We start from the raw sequence: 19,785 nt of genomic DNA on the forward strand, positions 1-19,785 counted from the left end.
GTTGTCAAGCACTATTAGGTCTTTATCACCCTCCATGCTCATGCATATGTGCTGCATCTTCAGTCTCATGCTATAACGTACATACACCTACTGTTCCAAAACAATTATAAAGCTATTTCCTATTTTTTCCCTAACTCTCTTTTTTTTTTTTTTAACCCGAACTTCTCTGGGACCCAGGCCAGCCCCTAAATTTTATTAAGTCAAGAAAGAATAAAGAATACAAGGGGGGGGACGTCCCGCCTTACCCCAGCCCAAAGCAAATCAGTTCACTAGAACAAAAACGTGCCTATCCTGGCCTTAGAGAGTAGTCACCCGAGGTGCTAAGCTCTAAGGACCCGCAGGCCCTCTCTATCCTCCCTTACAATACATCGAAAATCGCCCAAAGGTAAGTTGTCCGGCTGAAAGGTTATGGAACATCGAGAGCCACAAGCCCGCTTGGCCAAACAGTCAGCAGACCTGTTACTCTCCCTGTAAACAAAAGCCACAGTCGCCCTCGTCACTTCAATCAGCAAGAGGATCTCATCAAACCAATACCACCCTTGCCACAGGCTACACCTCTTAAGGTTTATCTGTATAACCGTTGTTTCCGAGTCTGAGTGAACAATCACATCCTTGAACCCCAGATCATGGCATAAACGAAGGCCATCCCTCAAAGCCCTCAACTCTGCAATAGCATTGGTGCATCTCCCATAGCAGTTAGATAAGGCTGCCAGGACTGCTCCCTCAGTGTTTCGGATGACACCCCCTCCCCCTCCATCTCCAGGATTGCCCCGACAGGCCCCATCAACATTAAGTTTAACTGCAACAGAAGGAGAGGCACCAAAAAACAGGGAGGGGCCGAGTGGCTCTGGCTGGAGCAACCACGAGATCAAACCATTGCAGAATCAGCCCATCCCTTGCAGACCCATGTCTGCCAATCTTTGTGGGGAGCGGGAGCTCTTTCACCCAACTTTTAATGTGCTCAATGATTGTGGCAGCGGTACGCCTTGGCTCCTGATGCCTCCTGCTGTTCCTTTCCTTCCAGAGCTCCCACACAATCAGAGCGGGCAGCAGCCCAACAATATAATCACTGATGCACTGGCAGCTCGCCAACCCATGCCACAGCGCTATCCGACTCCTGACATCCTGGCCAGGGTGAGGCACCATATCAAATAGGCGAGAAAAAAACGCCCACACCTTGGCCGCAGTAACACCATCAACTAGGCAATGATCTGTTGTTTCCCTTTGGGGGTTCCCGCAGCAGTAACATCGAGAAGCCAAAGGACTCCCAACTGACATTAAAGTAACCTCCGTTGGTATCTTGCCATTCAGCAGCTGCCAAGAGAAAAAAGCCACTTTGGTTGGGAGAGAAGGGTTCCATATCCACTTAGCATAGGGAGCAACAGGAGCCACAGCCTTGATCTCATGCCAGACCGACTTGGTCAAAAAGCAGCCATCACTAGCCGGTGTCCACACAAGCACATCAGGCCTGTCAGAGATGTGAAATTTTCCAGAGGCGATGTCCTGCCTGATAGCCTCATCATCAATGTGATCCAGAATATCTTGCTTCCAAGAGCCATCCTCCTCAAACGCATCTTTCACCCGCAGATCCACATCAACCAGGAGCGCATTGTCCACTGCATCAATCAAAGGACCCGCCCCAGACCAGTTATCCAGCCAGAAGTAGACATTCCCAGTGCCAATCAGCCACCAAGATCTCTCCAAAAGCAGTCCCCTAAACGCCAGTGCATTCCTCCAAGACCTAGAACTCACGCCCTGTGGCTCAACCAGTACCATATGGAGTCCTTTGAAAAACTTAGCTTTGAAGAACTTGGCTTCAACAAGGCCATCAAAGAAGCTGATCTTGAGCCTACCACAGTGAAGAGGGTCACCGAAATAAGTGATTGGTAGTGCCTTCTGAGTGAAACCAGTAACCACCCCCACCATTCTAGCTTGAGCCTGCGTAGCCTTGTGTCCAACCACAAAACAGCTCTTCTGCTTGTTGACAAGCTGACCTGAAAAGCCTTCATACCTACTGAGGAAACCCATGATTTGCTCAAGGGAACTCTTGAGACCCCTGGAGAAGATGATGGTGTCGTCGGCAAACAGGCTATGAGAGATCCCGGAGCACCCTCGGGCAACCTGAAGTAGGAGGCGTGCCCTTCAACAAATAACTCCTTGATCCCCCTGCTAAGCACCTCTTCCGCCAAAATGAACAGCGTTGGCGACAAAGGGTCCCCCTGTCGCACCCCCTGGTGGATTTGAAGAAGCCTGACCGCCTGCCCCCTAGCACCACCAAGAACCAGCAATTATCGACTGTCCTCCAGACCAAATTGACCCAATCCCTACAGAACCCAAACTTCAAGAGCACGCTCCACAGAAACTCCCATTCTAGTCAGTCATAGGCCTTAGCCATATCCAACTTCAGGATCACATTGCCGCCCCTCGCCTTCCTGTTCAGCTCATGTGTAACCTCTTGCACAAGAGAAATGTTATCATGAATGCACCTCCCCTGCACAAAAGCACCCTGCTCCTCCGCCACCAGAGCTGGCAGCAGACCTGCGAGCCTAGATGTCATAATCTTTGCAATTACCTTCTTAATTTTCTTACGCTTGTAGACCAAGGCTGCACCAAGGCAAGGGGCCCTCGGCTGCAGGCGCCTTCTACCACCACGACCACCCGATGCAGCCTCTAATTGAACCACTGGCACTCTCTTGGGGCTTGGAACAGATGCTGCACGCGACTCAGCCAGTCGCTCCACCAACCTGTTCATCCTCTCTGTAAGTGAGGCATTAAATGTCCTGAGGCTTTCCACCATCTCCACACGATTCTCCACTACTGGCGCAGTGCCTGGCACCTGCCAATCATCTTTCGAACCTGCCGGGGCAGAACTATCAAGGAAGAAAGACGGCATGACACCAACCATCGAGGATGCTCGTGGCCGCCTCCTTCCTTGGCTAGACACCTCCACCACACCGCCAGCCTCCACTGGAACATCCAAAGGCATCACCAACCTGCTCCCCACAGCACACTCTACCGCCAACGCCTGCAACCCCACTGCCGGGACACCAGGCTCAACCAAATTTGCAGAACTGTTAGGATTGGCATCGCCCACCACCCCGCCTGCGAAGGTAAGGTCCCCCTAATCAGCCAGAGGCGCCCCCACCCCAACACCATTAGCACTTCCCAGCGCCTGGTTCTCCACAGTATCTGCTGCCAATGGCCGAACGACCCCTCCTCCTGCGAGAAAGCCTGCCCTGCCGCAGCCCAGGGGTCTCCACTTCCACATGGCCAGCCCCAGCAAAAGTGCCTTCCCCATGTGGAATGAAAACTCCGTCGCCATTTCTCCCCTCCCCTACGACACCTGTCGCCGCTGCCCCTGCCGGAAGTGACGCCGCTACAACTTCCGGTCTCTGTCTTTGTGACTTCCTGCACACCTCCTTCAAGTGCCCAATTTTAGAACAACGACTGCAGTACTGGGGCAGTTTCTCATACACCATTGACTGGTGGAAGCCATTATCGCCACAGCCCACCCAAATCTTAGCCGGCAAATGCGCACGCAGGTCTACCTCTATACACACACGGGCTGCCACCATGCGTGTGCAATTAGCAGTCGCACCATCCACCTTCAAAACCCTCCCTACAACCCCTGCGATCGATATCAAGTAGTTCCCCTGATACAGGTTCACCGGCAGCCCCGGCAGTGAAATCCACACCGGCGCAAATGGGGACTCCCAACCAGAAACAAAATTCGACGTCCACTTCATAAATCGAAAAAGAAAACCCTGAATATGCATTTGCTCTTTCATCCACACCCTGACGAAGTCTGCTGGAACCGCGAAGCGCAAGAGGACATGTCGAGGGTCCAGCGTCGACACCACCACGTCCCCCTGCAAGTGCAGGGCCTTTCGAATGGCCTCTTTGATTGCAAACAGAGACGGCTTGCCATAGCTGCACTTCGTGATGAGAGAAGTCGCAAAAGCCTTTTCTGACAGAGCCAATTCGTCTTTGGAAAAGAAAATTGCAGGGCAACCAAAGTGAGACGAAGCCTTCTTAACCTCCACATCCACCGGCGGCAGCAACAAGGAGCGAGACACGACAGCGGCAAAAGAAACAGCCCCACCACCATCAATCCCGAGGCAATGTTGGGGATCGGGGGGCAAGGTCTCCCTGGTGAGAGCCGCCATCGCAAAACCCACGTGAAGCACGAAGCTAAACCTACGCCATCAGAGCCAAACCTGCGCACCCCTCGAGACACCCCTTGGGACTGGTGATGCTGCCCAGGAAATTATAGAATGGTTAAATTAAATGTCTAAGCACTAGGCTAGGTTACTAACTATCATAAATTTAGAGCTACAGGCGCTTCAATCAAAATTATTTTACTTAAAACTATAATTAGATAAGCAGGGTTTTAAAAAAAATATGATAAAAAATATAAATATTATAAAGATGTTTTATCAGGTTATATTTCATCACCATGAAAACGGATACCATAACTGACTTTGAAACAAAATTTTCATCACCATGAAAATGAAAAACACAAAATGTCTGAGCCCAGGTAATAAAAATTCAGCTATTAAAATAATTAGTTTTTGGGCAGAAAAAAATAAAACCAACTTCGTGAGGTTGTAGATCGGCTAATGGTGTCCAACATATACAAAAATGACATCCTAACACTAAGTATTAACCCTATTTTTTTCAAAATTTTGTTGCAATAAAATCATTTTTTTTTCAAAAATTTTAAAAATAAATTCCAGCTCAATTAAGTCATGGATCGGGCTACGGTGTGTAACATATAAAAAAATTGAATGCCAACCACCAAGTATTTATCCTTTTTTTTTTTTTCCAAAAATTAGTTTTTAGGAAAAGTGATATACCTCCATCTTTGAAGCTTGCACAAATCTTCCAACAATATAGCAAATCGTCACTTCCACTACATTTCTTTACTGCCCAAGTACTTGTCCCAACCTTGTACGACAGTGATTTGACCAAGAAATCTCAAAAACCAGGTAAGAACCCCTTCAGTGGCAAAACATGTCGAAGTGAATGAAATGGGTTGAAATTCGACCCATTGGAAACCATACCTTTACTACAAAGGCAATGTACTGTTTTGGCCGAAATATTATACTGAAATTTCGGACAAAATCTCGACAGTTTTCAATAGCGCAGGCTGTTTCGTTTCAACAGCCTACGAAACCGAAAAATTTTGCAAAATATCAATGAAATCTTGAACATTGTTTGTCTAAAGACCTTCTAGAATTCAGATTTGTAGCCCACAGCGATGATTGATTCATCTCCGAATTTTGCTATTTTCTGGGCTTGAGGGGAGCCTATACAATTAAATTGATGGGGAAATGTTAAGACAACAATATGACCAGTAATGTACTAATGTTTTATGAAGCATATCAGTAGAATGTTGGACAAACAAGAAACTAAGTATGGCCAAATTCAGATGATAAGGCGAGTGGCAGACTAGAAAGGAAGGAACCTGTCTGATGCATATGTGGGTTCTTACCAATGATCAAGGTTTTGGTTCCAAGGCCGGTTTTGGTGAGATATCTCGGATTCGATTAGGTTTCAGTCAAAACCCGGGATTTTTCTGGGTCAATCAAAACCTAGGTTTTGAGGCCCACAAAATGGTATTTTGACCCTTTTTGTGATGCCTATTTTTACCATTTTACATCTATTCCATGAATTAGTTTCACAAAAAAACCAACCAAAATGGTACTTGTGGTTTGGACCCAAGTTTGCTAGTATACGTTGAATGTTGTTGTACACTAGACCTACTATAAACACTGACTGGTAGTCAGTGATTACATATAATTTAGCTACTTAAAAATATAAATATGCAATTAAAACAATCAATACATACATTAGGTTAGGGGAACATAAGTATAATACTTACTACTCAATACATTAAGTGTCTTCGAAGGTCTAATCCACGAGTTGCGTACCACTGAAGATGTCGGTGACACTCCGAATGCAGCACATATGTATCCCATGACATATTTTGTGCCCATCAGTATGACTATATACTCTAATACTCATTCTTCCAAAAATTAGATTTGGGGAAAAAGTCAATCTTAATACTAAAATATTCCCTTTCAATCTCCTTTTATGACTGACTCTTCCCTTACTCGTAAGCAAGGTTCAAAATCTCGGTTTGGGGAAATTCAAAAACATTTCGCAAACAAATTCAGGCCAATTAACCTGGCCCACCGAAATTCCTTCCATCCAATACAGAGGAAAGTTAGAGGAGAGTTCGACCCAAAGAACCTATTCCTCCAACCATCAGTGGCCCTATTGGGAAGCTGAACTATTTTCACATCTTTCCCTGTATGGGAAAAATAAAACCAAGACAATGCCTCCCCCTGTGACTTCAATGAAAAACAATGAGAGAAAATTTTGACAGACGGCTCATACCCACTCCGCCAACTAACTATAACGAATCCAGCAATACACTACCACGCATTAGGAGAAAGTTAGGCAGGTCCAATCCCATAGCGGCGAAGAACATCGATGAATAAAGGATGCAGTGGAAGGCGCACACCAGACACAAACATATCCTCGTAAAAAAAATGCAGCCCCGGGACTCCTCAACAAGGTCGTCTCACCATTGGCACAAACAATTTAAATGAAGTAGAGTCATGATATTTGACCCTAATGGCATCCAAATCTTTCTCCTTGAACACTGAATAAATTCTCTCAGGCCCTTACCATAAGACCGCCCCTCCAATGCTTCCAACCTCCTTCCCCCAAGACTCCGTTGTAACACCCTGGGAACGGGAAGAAGATCACAATTAGAAGAACTGCCAGAATCCCTCTGATTAGATGAAGACCCATCAGCCTAACTCACAGAGGAATCATCCCCCTTACCAGACTTCGAAATAATTTTCCTCACCATTCTCCCTGACCAACGACGGTTACGAGAGTAAAAAATTGAAAAACCTCGGGAGAGAAAGAAAATCAAAAGATAGAGAAGAAAACCAAGGAAGATGACTTGTAACTATTGAAACTCCCACGAGAGAAGAAACATACATATATAGGTTTCTCATGAAAAATAACTGTTAGAAGAATGAGAGAAGAATGGGAGAATGGCTTGAGTGAATTATGCCTGCACTCAGCCCCTTTACTTATAGATTTCATTAATAGGGCAGAATTACAAATATAACCCTCCATAGCCGACTATGATAGCTAGAGAGGGAAATAAAGGAAATAAAACATATAAAAGACCCAAAATACCCTTATCGGCTTACATAACTCAACACTCCCCCTCAAGGTGGTGCATAAATATCACACATGCCCAACTTGACTAAACTAGGGTGAAATAACTTTCCACTTAATCCTTTAGTGAATACATCTGCAAGTTGATTGTCGGATTTCACGAAGGGTATACAAATTTGCCTACTTTCTAACTTCTCCTTGATGAAGTGTCTGTCGATCTCCATATGCTTGGTATGGTCATGTTGCACTGGATTGTGAGCAATGTTGATTGCTGCTTTGTTGTCACAATACAGCATCATTGGACGATGAACAGAACAACCAATATCCTGGAGTAAACTCTGAAGCCACAATAGTTCATATATGCCCTGGGCCATGGCACGGAATTCTGCTTCAGCACTAGACCTAGCCAACACATTTTGCTTTTTACTTCGCCATGTGACAAGGTTACCTCCTACAAAGGTACAATAACCTGAAGTAAATTTTCTGTCTGGGTTACCACCCCAGTCAGCATCTGTGTACGCCTCAATACGAAGGTGATCATGAGGAGATAGGAGAAACCCTTTCCCTGGAGCTGACTTCAAATAGTGGAGAATACGAAGAACAACGACCATATGGATGGAGTAGGGATCATGCATGAACTGACTAACCAAACTAACAGCAAATGCAATGTCTGGTCTGGTGTGGGAGAGATAGATTAGTTTTCCCACCAACCTTTGATAACGCCCCATATCAACAAGATCACCATCCTTCTCTCGTAGACGAGTAGTAGCCTCCAAAGGGGTGTCACATGGGTGACATCCTAACAAACCAGTCTCTGAAAGTAAATCTAGAACATATTTCATTTGGGAGAGAAAGATGCCTTTCGGAGAACGAGCAACTTCAATTCCAAGAAAATACCTGAGCTGTCCTAGATCCTTTATTTCAAATTCTCGTCCCAAGAAAATCTTTAGGTGAAAGACTTCATCTGCATCATTGCCAGTCACCACTATGTCGTCGACATAGACTATGAGGAGAGTAACTTTATCTCCATTCCGCTTGATGAACAAGGTGTGATCAACATTGCTCTGTTTTGTACCCTACAGAGATCATTGCCTTATAAAACCTGCCAAACCAAGCCCGAGGAGATTGCTTGAGCCCATATAACGCCCTCTTCAGTCTGCAAACCTTCCCATGAGTCTTGTCACAAGAAAAACCTGGAGGGATCTCCATATAGACTTCCTCCTCTAGCTCTCCATGAAGGAAAGCATTTTTAACATCCAATTGCTGCAAATCCCAGCCAAGATTGATAGCATATGATAACAAGACCTGAACAGTGTTCAACTTTGTCACTGGAGCAAATGTTTCATGATAATCAATCCCATAGGTCTGGGTAAATCCCTTGGCTACCAGTCTAGCCTTATATCTGTCCACTGTTCCATTCAGCTTTTGCTTGACAACAAACACCCATTTGCAGCCCACTGTTTTCTTGCCCAAAGGAAGAGCCACCAGCTCCCATGTCTCATTATTGGATAAGGCCATTATTTCTTCCAACACGGCTGCTTTCCACTTTGGATCTTCCGTTGCCTCCTGCCATTTTTGAGGAATAGAAATAGAGGAAAGAGAGGACACAAATGCATGGTAGGAAGGAGACAAAGCATCATAAGAAACAAAATTGGTGATGGGATGTTGGGTACAAGATCCAATGCCTTTACGGACAGCAATAGGTAAATCAAGAGAGGGATCCTTACCAGGTAATGCAGCGGAATCTGGATCTGGATCAAGTGCTGACGGTTGAAGAGGTGGTACAGTAGTGGTAGTCTCAACCTACTCTTTGTGCTTCCTGGTGTAGGCTTGATCAACAGGAATTTGACTCACAGGTCTGCGCTCCCCCTGATTAGGACGAGACCGAGAGGCTGAAGTTAGCTAATCCTGAATAGGAGCCGGAAGAGAAGAAGGCTCCCCCTGAATAGAGGTTGGTAAAAGATCAGGCACATCTTCAAATACTAAGTCATGCTCCCCCTGAAGAGGTGGTTGAGAGTAGTATGCCACAGCTTCATGGAATCCATGGTAACAAATGTACGCCGAGAAGGTGGATGATAACATTTATATCCTCTCTAGGTAGGAGAGTAGCCCAAAAAGATACAACGAATGCTCTGAGGATCAATCTTACCATGAAGATGATGATTGCGAGCATAGCATACACAACCAAAGATTTTTGGAGGAACCATAAAAAAGGAGGAACCTTGAAGGAGGTCAACAGGAGTACGGCCATCAAGGACCAGGGTAGGCATACGGTTGATGAGGTAGGCAGCGGTGAAAATAGCATCACTCCAATATTGAGGAGAAACCTGTCATGCAAACATAATGGCCCAAGCCACTTCTAAAAGGTGTCGATTTTTTCTTTCGGCGACTCCATTCTGGGCAGGGGTGTCTACACAGCTAGTCTGATGGAGGATGCCATTCTCAGCCAGATAGGATTGGAACTGACGCTCCATGTATTCTTTGCCATTATCACTCTGTAGAATTTTCAATGTGGCATTGAATTGGGTCTGAATCATAAGATGGAAGAGCTGGAAACATCGAAAAACCTCACTTTTGTGTTGCATCATATACACCCAAGTGGTCCGAGTAAAGCAATCAATGAATGAAACCAACCATCTATGACTAGAAATAGAAACAAAACGGGCAAGGCCCCACACATCAGTATGAACTAAAGCAAAAGGAAAATTACTTCTTTTATTAACTGAAGAGTAAGTAGAACGAGTCTGCTTAGCCAAGACACAGGCTTAACATAAAAACTCATCCTTGTTACAACTTTGAACTAACTGAGGAAACAAGAAAGCTAAAGTTTGAAGAGGAGGGTGACCAAGCCGACAATGCCATAGATGAAGATCCGAGGAGGTAGCTAAATGTAACTGATAAGCCGAAGAAGAAGCTGATGGTGGAGTGGACGGACCCGTGTCGAGAAGATAGAGACCACCATGTACCTTACCACCCACAATCGTGTTGCCTTTCACCAGATCCTATATGACACAATGAGAGGGAAAGAAAGTTATTTTGCAGTTCAAATCTCGGGTTAAACTACTAATGGAAAGAAGATTAGTAGGAAATGAAGGAACATGCAAAACAAAATTTAGGGTAAGGGTAGGAGAGCAGTGAATGGAACCTTTTCCATGAAAGGGAGAAAGAGAACCTTTGGCTACTCGAACAGTATCTTTTCCAGAACAAGGGAAATAATAATGAAATGCATGAAGAACCCGTCTGTGGTAAGTAGCACCGAGGCAAGGACCGAGACAACCGGTACGACACCTGGAATACCTGAGGCAAAGTAAGAACCAGATGGGGTAGCAGGTGCAGGTGCAATGGAAGGTGCAGCGGAAGATGGTTGGAGCATACGACGGAGGGTTAGTAGCTCGTGACGACCGACTGAAATACCTAAGGCAAAATGAGAACCAGAAGAGGCAGCAGGTGTAGCCGATGGTGTTCAGGAAGCCTTGAGCATGCGACCATAGTTGTCATGGCGTCGCTATGGCGACGCCATGGCAGCGCCATGACGTCATATCGCTGGAGAAGTGGGCATATCGACCACCGATATGGATGATGTAAGAATATCGACAAATATGGCCTCCATGTCATCGCCATGGCGCCGCCATGGACGCCATACCACGACATATGGCCATATCGGGCGACATGGTAGTTTCAAATTATAAAACTTAATTTTTTAACAATAATTTTTTTTAACCATTTTTTATTTTAATGCTTTTTCCTTAACATAAAAAAAAATGAAAAAAACATCAAATAGAAAACACTAATACACTATTGACTAATACACAATCACATATTCACATCAGCAATTTTTTTTTTTATTTAGATGGGTTGTTCATTAGCTTTATTCACTCAATATAAATTACGTTCTTGTAATTGTTTTTTTGTTTTGTTACTTTTGTAGTCACTTTCATATGAATCATATCTCAACTCTCATGATTTTTCAACTTTATTATCAGCAAGACAATTGCTATCAATTATTTGATAATCCATGATTTCATATACACTAATGGATATTACACTTTCATGAATTAAACCATAGTAGATTAGTAGTACACTTTCATGTTAATTTTTTATGTTATAGGGTATATATTATAGCATACTAAATAACATTAAAAATAGAGAAAATAAAAAATAAAACATAGTCGATATGGGCGACATGTCGATATATCGACATGACACCCCTCCACCGACTTCAATCGCCGTGACGACGTGACAACTATGCATGCGACGGAAGGCTAAGAGTTCATCTGAAGTAACACCAGGTCAGAGGATGGAGCAACAGGAGCAGCAGTAGTTTCTGTGTGATTAGCCTTGAACTTGGACTTCCCCTTAGCAGCCTGTTTAGCCTCAAAATCAGCCGGCTTTCCATGTATCTTCCAGCACGTAGCCTTAGTGTGATAAGGCTTGTTGCAGTGTTCACATTTAACCGGCTCCTTGGAGGCAGCATTACCACTATCAGTAATGGTATTAGAAGTGGTGTTAGAACTTAGAACCAATGTGCAAGGCAGATTTTTCAATAGGAGTAGTGTGCAACATAGTAGCTCGACGACGCTCCTCATTATTGACCAAAGCAAAGCCTGCTCTAGTGTAGGGACTGGAGATTTGCCAAGAACTTGGACTCTTATGGGATCAAATTCATCATTCAGCCCCGCTAGGAAAGTATGGACAAGTCTTTTCTCCACGTGTTTATGGTAGGCAGCAATGTCGTCTGCAGTAGAAGGCTGATAATCTAAATAGTGATCTAATTGTTTAGGGAGGCATAATATTTGGAGATGGACAGTTCCTTCTGAGTGGTTTCATGGACCCTTTTTTGAAGCTCATACACCTGAGCATTATTCCCATCCTGCCCAAAGGTCTGCTTAGCTGCACTCCAAATAGAATAGGCTGTGACCAACAATAAGTAGTTGTTGGAGAAGTCCGGTTGCATAGAGTGCAGCAAATAGGACATCACCATGGCATCATTGGATACCCATTGAACTTGAGGTGAACCCTGTTCAACAGTTTTCTTTGCACTGCCAGTAATTTGGCCAGTAAATCCTCAACCAGTAATGGTCAAATAAGTAGACCTAAACCACATCAAGTAGTTTGTTCCATCCAGTTTAATAGAAGCAGCGAAAGGTAAATATTCAGGCCTTGACTGTCCATCAGTTTCAGAACCAGAAGTAGTAGTAGTAACAGTTGAACCAGGCATGGTAATTAATAAACAAGGAACCAACAATAATGAATCTGAATCAAAGAACAGGCTCTATGCAACAGGCCAAAGAAGTGCCAGAATCAAATCGATAGTTTGGAGAGAAAAAACCTGATTTGTGCAACAAAACTCAATATAAATGGCTGAAAAACAGATCGAGAGCTCCCATGACATGGATAGAACTTTCCTCAAAAAATCAGCCAAGGATGACAACCCTAACCTTCAAATCGATTTTTGTTAGGGTCTTAGAAAACCCTGAAAGTTGAGATCGATATAGGGTAGAGGGCTTCAATTGGTGATGATGATTGGTGATAAATGCTGTCCCAAGCTGCAAGAATGGGTCTCCAATACGAACAATCAATCCCCAATGATAATTGAGACTTGATCTTCAAGAGGGGTAATTCCCAAAAAATTGCAGAAAAGATGGATCAGCTGCAACTATCAAACCTTCTTCATATCATAGTGGAGGTACCATGGAGGGCAGCAACTAGATCATCGATCACCTCCTAAGTGCTGCCCTTCAATAGGGAAAGCAAACCAAAACAGAAAAATAAGAAGAAGCCAAGAGAAAGAGAGAGAGGAGAGATGAGAGGAAGCGATGGGGGCTGTTCTGAACTAGATCAGATCTAGCTCTGATACCATGTTAACAGAACACGATGGAATGTAATGCTTGAGTGAGTAATGATCACCCCAAGCTCTTCTATTTATAATATTGAAAAGAGGAGGACAGAATTACAAATAGGCGATGTGGGACTAAAACCCACATAGCCGACTAAACTTAAGAATATAAAAAGACAAATATACCCTTTCAGGTTTGACTACTCAACAATATGTTTAAGCAAGAACTCATGGAGAATCATGTAATACGTTTGTGAATATGAGAGAAGTGTGCTTACACCACTGTTGCCATCAGGGGCTTTTGGTTTATATTTGTGAGACTTCCGCTGATTTTGAAACTCTGAATTTTATGGATGGTATGAGCTACATATATATGCATATTTACTTGATGTGATCATGTTGTTCTTGCTATTGCCATTATATACAACGTGATGCTTTTAAGTTAAGGTCTTACGGTCTCTACCCGTGACGGCAGCTCCTTCCCTTATCCCGGGATTATGGCATGACAGAAACCATCATCACGAGATGGCTGAGAAAAAATACCAGGTTTCGACGAGTTTCAACCAAATTTCGGTTTCTAGCTGGTCGAATCCTAGGTCGGCACCAAGTTCTTTATCCTTGGCTGTAAGTTTCACACCAGTAAAAGCAGGATACATCAGACCACGCTATCAAAGTTTATATGTTTAACCATACAAAAAAGCAACATAGACGATGAACCATTATTTTCTTTCATATGAAAAGAGAAGCTAATTTTAGCACATTGATTTGTGAATAAGGTTTAGCAATGAAAAGGAGTAAAAAATAAAAATTTGAAAGAGGAGGGGAAAAAGATGCAAGTTACCAAAATTACCCAGTTATAATTAGAATTTAGCACAAAATCTATAGAATTGGCATACATGGAATCAGACCTGCAGCATTTATAGCAGTTTCTTCTTAATGTTACCTATCAAAAAATAGGAACAGAAAAAAGAAGGACACATAATGGTTACCTTGCTCAGTGCCGCATACGCCCTTAGGCTTTCCAGTTGATCCGGACGTGTACATCAAATAACAGAATGTTCTTGGGTTTTTACTTTCACAAGGCCAACCCAAGTGAAGCTGATCAAATTGGTCCCGTAGGTTCCCCTTCATAGATATGCATAAAATAGAACAGCAGCTCTGATCCACTAGCCAATCAGATTTGTCACAATGGTCATGGTTGTTTGTATCCAGAGAAGACGTACCCTTGATAACAAACCCAACATTGGACATAGAAACGATGGATGATATCCTCTCTTTTGGCCATGAAGGATCCAGAGGTAAAAAAGCTTCCCCACATCTTAGAACAGAAAGAACAGCAATTATGTACTCGACAGAAGGTACCATATATATTCCCAATATTTTTGGGGTACTATCCACATTCTGAAATTCGGTCAACTGATCCCCAGTCATTTTGACCATTTTTGATGACTCAGAAAATTTGCCAACCAGTTTTTGCTCTTGATCAGAAGAACCTGCTAAAAGACAAGATTCGACTGACAGCAAGTTAGCATAGTATTGATCAAGTAAAACAATGAATTTCCACCACCTTAGCAACTCAAATGGGCAACGGTCCATCACCAATGATCACTAACACTAAATTAACTCCTGAATGACAAGCCCACAATTGATGAAGATAAAGAGGAGCATATAAGAGTCATATGACCATCAGCTCTTGAAACCAGATTACCACAATTGAGTATTAGATATAAAAGTGATTGATGCAGATGCATCGCCACCGTTTTTTTTTTTTTTTTTTTTTTTTTTTTTTTGGGGGTAGTTGATCTTATGATTCTATGCAGCTGTAGCAGTTCTGTAATCTGGGTCAAGGCTACTTTACGATTGTTCTGGAATAGGATTTGGTCTGAATTGGGTTTTACTTTGGTTTTTTTGTTAATTGAGTTTGGTGTTCATTTACATGGGTGAGTTTGGTTTAAATTCCTGGAACTCTCTCAAGCACTAGGGGTCTTTGAGTTGTTTCCTTTGTCAAATGATATAAGCTAAGTCGCAGGGTGTTTTATGTAATTGTCTTTATTATTTCTGGGTTTATGTGTAGTTATACTTAAGTGTCCTTCTTCGTAATTTCCAACAGTTAACAAAGTTTTATATACATGGCTCTAGGCTCATGATTATTCTGTCCAGAATCCTAACCATTAGCACCAGGGTTCTTTTCTCCCATCGACTTCTTCTGCTCTTTTCTTCTCCTTCTTCCCTTCTTCTTTGTCACATGGTAGCAGAGCGAGTCTAATCAATCCCTGCAACTTGTTTCTCTGTTTGAAAGTCTTATAAGGATTTTTCTTGTTGTTGTTTGCAGTAACCAATGCTTCTATCTACTACAAAACTCTGGTTGAGAAAACATGAAAAACTAGGGATTTCTTGCATGGAGTGCTGCTGTTATATGCCTTTGTTGACTTCAACTTGCGTGGATCACTGCCAAAGTTCCAGGTTTCAGTTTCGAGCCTGATTTGACAGTGGGAATAAGATCATACCCTTTCTTAAACTGGTGGACCACATCTATGATAGCTGGAGAAGCTCCACGAGCCCCAGAACAAAGAAGGAATCTGGACAGGAGCTTTACTTCGTAACCTAACAAGCTATGCACTTACCCAACACTTGGCTGGCTTGGGGAACCACGAACAACTAGTTTAGCCTTGGAGTGAGGAGGGACGAAGCAAGGGAGCTCGACCACTTAAGCACAAACAAATAAGTGGCGCAAGAGGGGCTTAGTCAAGTCGAGAGAAAACGCAGGGAGCACTACCACGCTCTGGCTTTCGAGCGCTTGAGCACAATAACGCACGAAAACCAAAACCAAAACCAAAATTTTGATAGAAACTCGTACATTTTTTCTACAAATTTCAATAGTTGGTTTCGAAGGGCAAATGGCCAAATTATGTCTTCAAACTTCTCTGTCAACCTATTTTAGGCCCTCTAAACATAGTGGAACCCTTAGATTTTAGAAAACACACCCAAAATGGCATTTTCTAAGTCTGTGAAAGTCCTAGCTGACATTAAAGATTGGGTCACAGAAGCCAATACTATAATAGAACCACAGAAAAGATGCATAAAATTACTCTAGTGTGCTCTAGAGTCTAGGGCTCTACCATCGAAGTTCACCTTAATAGCATTGGGTAGGGGAAGAACCCGGTCATGTAGCAGCACCCAAGGAGGGACACTCAAATAGGATGCAAATGTCATCCAACGCCCAAAAAAATAAACTGGAATTCCATGTAAAGCCTCTGAAGTGGGGTTCCTATGAACTTTTCATTATCTTTTCTTTCTCTTATCTTCTCTCTTTGTAATTCTCTCCTCTTTAATTATATTCTCTGATAAAATCCTTCTCTTTAAACATTCGTTCACAAGATAAACAGCCATTACCCAGTGCTAGTCCACCTATGTGGGGTACTGGGAGGGGTGAGTTTGGAGTCAGTCCTACCATTGGCATTTTTGCGCAAAGTGGCTGTCGTCAAGCCTCGACCCGGGAATTTGCCCTAGCAGCCCGAGTCTTTTACCATTCAAATTTTTACTGATTCTGTTATACATTTCAACCTCTACAATTAACCCTAATATGTTCACCTCCAATCAAACCCTAGCCACAAAGCATAGGGTATAGCCCTCAGCTTGCCAAATGTATTCAATCAGTCGGCTGGAAAAGCATCATCCTCTATGAAAGTCAAAAATGAAGAAAGCATGGTTAATAACTTTGGGAATTGTGACTTGTGTCAATGAGACACAATCACATGTCTATTATAATAGATGTAATGAGAGTACAAGGACAGAAATGCCCCTAGGGCAACACAACATAAAACACCTAGGAGAATTAGTTGGAACTTAAAGATAGATCGAATCCAGTAACAGAGAAGAGATTTACAGCAAGAAGAAGAGGCAGAAGAGAAGAGAAGAGAAGAAGAGGAGAAGATAATGGGAGAATCGATTGTGTGTTGAGTAATCCTCAACACACATATTTACTTCATTCATTAAGAATTACATGGACCTCCCTAGGGAGGTAAATAGAAATAAAGAAGAAATAACAAAAAAGACTAACTTTTTTTTTTTTTTTTTTTTTTGATAGTTGGACCCCAAGGAGAGTTGAACTCATGACCTCTTCTTTGCGAGGTGTTGGTCTTTACCAACTGAGCAACCCGCTTGGGGTCAAAAAAGACAACTTAGCCATGTCTAATAATAAAACAATGACAGAACTACCCTTATACACTTATTCTAATAACTCTAACAATCCCCTCAAGCTAGAGAATAAATGTCATACATTCCCAGCTTGCACAATAAGTTACTAAATAGACTAGGAATGAGGCCCTTGGTGAAGATATTTGCTACTTGATCACCTGTCTTCACAAAGGGAGTACAAATGCACCCAGAATCCAGCTTCTCTTTGATGAAGTGTCGATCAACCTCAATATGTTTGGTTCGATCATGGTGAACCGGATTATGGGCAATGCTTATAGCAGCTTTGTTGTCACAATAAAGTCTTATGGGCCTTCAGTTTCAAAACTCAAGTCTTAAAGAAATCTTTTTAGCCATATAAGCTCACACACTCCATGAGCCATGGCCCTAAACTCAGCCTCTGCACTGGATCTAGCCACAACTGGTTGTTTCTTGCTCCTCCAAGTGACTAGATTACCACCAACAAAGGTACAGTGCCCAAAAGTAGATCTCCTATCAGAGACTGTACCAGCCTAATCAGCATATGTGTAGCCTTCAATCTACAAATGGTCATGCTTGCCAAATAGAAGACATTTTCCTGGATAGGATTTCAAGTATCTAATGATGCGATACACCGCATCCTGTCCACTCCTGGGAGCATGCATGAACTGACTCACCACTCCAACTGCATAAGAGATGTCTGGTCGAGTTAAGGAGAGATAGATTAGTTTCCCATCTAATTTTTGGTACTTACTTGCATCTATAAGAGAAGAACCACATTCATCACCAAGCTTATGATTCGGATCAGTGGATGAAGTTGCTGGTTTGCACCCCATCATGCCTGTCTCTTTCAGAAGATCCAAGACAAATTTCCTTTGGTAGATGTTGATTCCTTTCCTTGATCTAGATACTTCAATACCCAAGAAGTATTTTAAGAGTCCAAGGTCTTTGATCTCAAACTGTTTAGCCAGATAAGACTTCAATCTGTTTATCTCAGCAACATCATTCCCAGTTACCACAATGTCATCAACATAGACAATGAGAGCTGTAACTGTACCATTACCTCTCCTGAGAAACAAGGTGTGGGCAGTTTGACTCTGAAAATACCCATTCTTCAGGATGGCTTGTCTAAATCTCTCAAACCAGGCCTTAGGAGACTGCTTGAGGCCATAAAGAGCTTTCTTCAAGAGACACACTTTCCCTTCAGCTGAGGGACACTTAAAACCAGGAGGAGGCTGCATTTACACTTCTTCTGCTAGATCTCCATGAAGAAATGCATTCTTCACATCTAATTGGTACATTGGTCAATATTGGCTGCTACTGAAAGAAGAACCCTAATTGAGTTATGCTTAGCTACAGGGGCAAAAGTCTCCTAGTAGTTAATGTCATACACTTGACTATACCCTTTTGCAACTAGCCTAGCTTTGTATCTTTCCACTATACCATCGGATCTATACCTGCTGGTATAAACCCATCTGCATCCAACTGGAGTTCTCCCCCTTGGAAGATCAACTAGAGTCCAAGTATTGTTCTTTTTCAGAGCCACCATTTCCTCAAACATTGCTTGCATCCATTTTGGATCGGATAAGGCCTCTGTGATATTTTTGGGAATGGAAGAAGACTCAAGGGTAGTGGAAAAGACAATACCTATAGGAGCAATAGAGTCTTACGAAACAAACTGGGCTATGGGGTTAGTACAGGCTCTCTTCCCCTTTCTTATAGCAATGGGAAGATCTAATTCAGAAGGAGAAGTATTACCTGACTGAGGAGGATGAGACTGAGGATGTGGATCCAAAGAGGGGTTTTGGCAGGGTTGCTTTCCTTTTCCCTTTAACAAGTATTCACCTCTTGTGACTACAACATCTTTGAATCTTATTCCCTTGTATTCTTTTTTTCTGCTAGCATCACCACCACTACTAACATCAATATCAACAACACCATCAGCATCAACATCATCCACTTCTTTGTATTTTCCAATATCAAATAGGAATGGGGAAGTGGAGCTAGGCAAGGGAGATAGAAAAGGAATGACATCAGCATCCTGTTCACTTCTAGTACTCTCTCCCTGAAGAGGATGCTGAGGAGAACAAAAGTAAGGAATAGACTCAAAGGAGGTGACATCTTTGGAGAGAAGTTGCATTGGAAAGGAGGATGGTAGCACTTATACCCTTTGGTGGAATCAAATAGCCCAAGAAGACGCACTTAAGAGCTTTGGGATCAAGCTTGGTGCGGGCTGATTTGTTGACATGAACATAGCAAACACAACCAAAGACTTTTGGAGGCAAGGAGAAGACTGAGGATTGAGAAGAAAAAAGAGCCAAGGGAGATTTGGAACCAAGGAGTGGAGTTGGCATCCGGTTAAGAAGAAAGGCAGCAGTAAGAAGAGCATCAGACTAGAAAGTCTTAGGCACATGCATACCAAATAGAAGACCCCTAGTTATTTCCAACAAGTGGCGGTTCTTTCTCTCAGCCACCCCATTTTGTTGAGGGGTGTTAACTGTTAACACATGCCAGTTGATGGATGATGCCATTATCAATAAAGAACTGTTGGAGCCCCCCATACATGTACTCAC

The 19,785-nt window shown here is 43.0% G+C and overlaps 1 protein-coding gene across 3 annotated transcripts in view; it reads right to left on the reverse strand.

Annotated features, from left to right (window-relative positions):
• The window catches only part of LOC122647487 (putative acyl-activating enzyme 19), a 98,894-nt gene extending 84,329 nt beyond the window's left edge, over positions 1 to 14,565 (reverse strand). For 2 of the 3 annotated variants that reach the window (XM_043840875.1, XM_043840874.1), the window contains exon 1: positions 14,029 to 14,563. In XM_043840875.1, the coding sequence (XP_043696810.1) occupies positions 14,029 to 14,479 (451 nt within the window). In that variant the 5' untranslated portion in view covers positions 14,480 to 14,563. Of the gene's footprint in view, positions 1 to 14,028 lie in introns of all 3 variants that reach the window. The other variant, XR_006330906.1, reaches the window with a different exon arrangement.
• Between the last annotated feature and the right edge of the window lie 5,220 nt (positions 14,566 to 19,785).

The sequence above is a fragment of the Telopea speciosissima genome, unplaced genomic scaffold (assembly GCF_018873765.1).
Source record: "Telopea speciosissima isolate NSW1024214 ecotype Mountain lineage unplaced genomic scaffold, Tspe_v1 Tspe_v1.0063, whole genome shotgun sequence".
Classification (NCBI taxonomy): domain Eukaryota; kingdom Viridiplantae; phylum Streptophyta; class Magnoliopsida; order Proteales; family Proteaceae; genus Telopea; species Telopea speciosissima.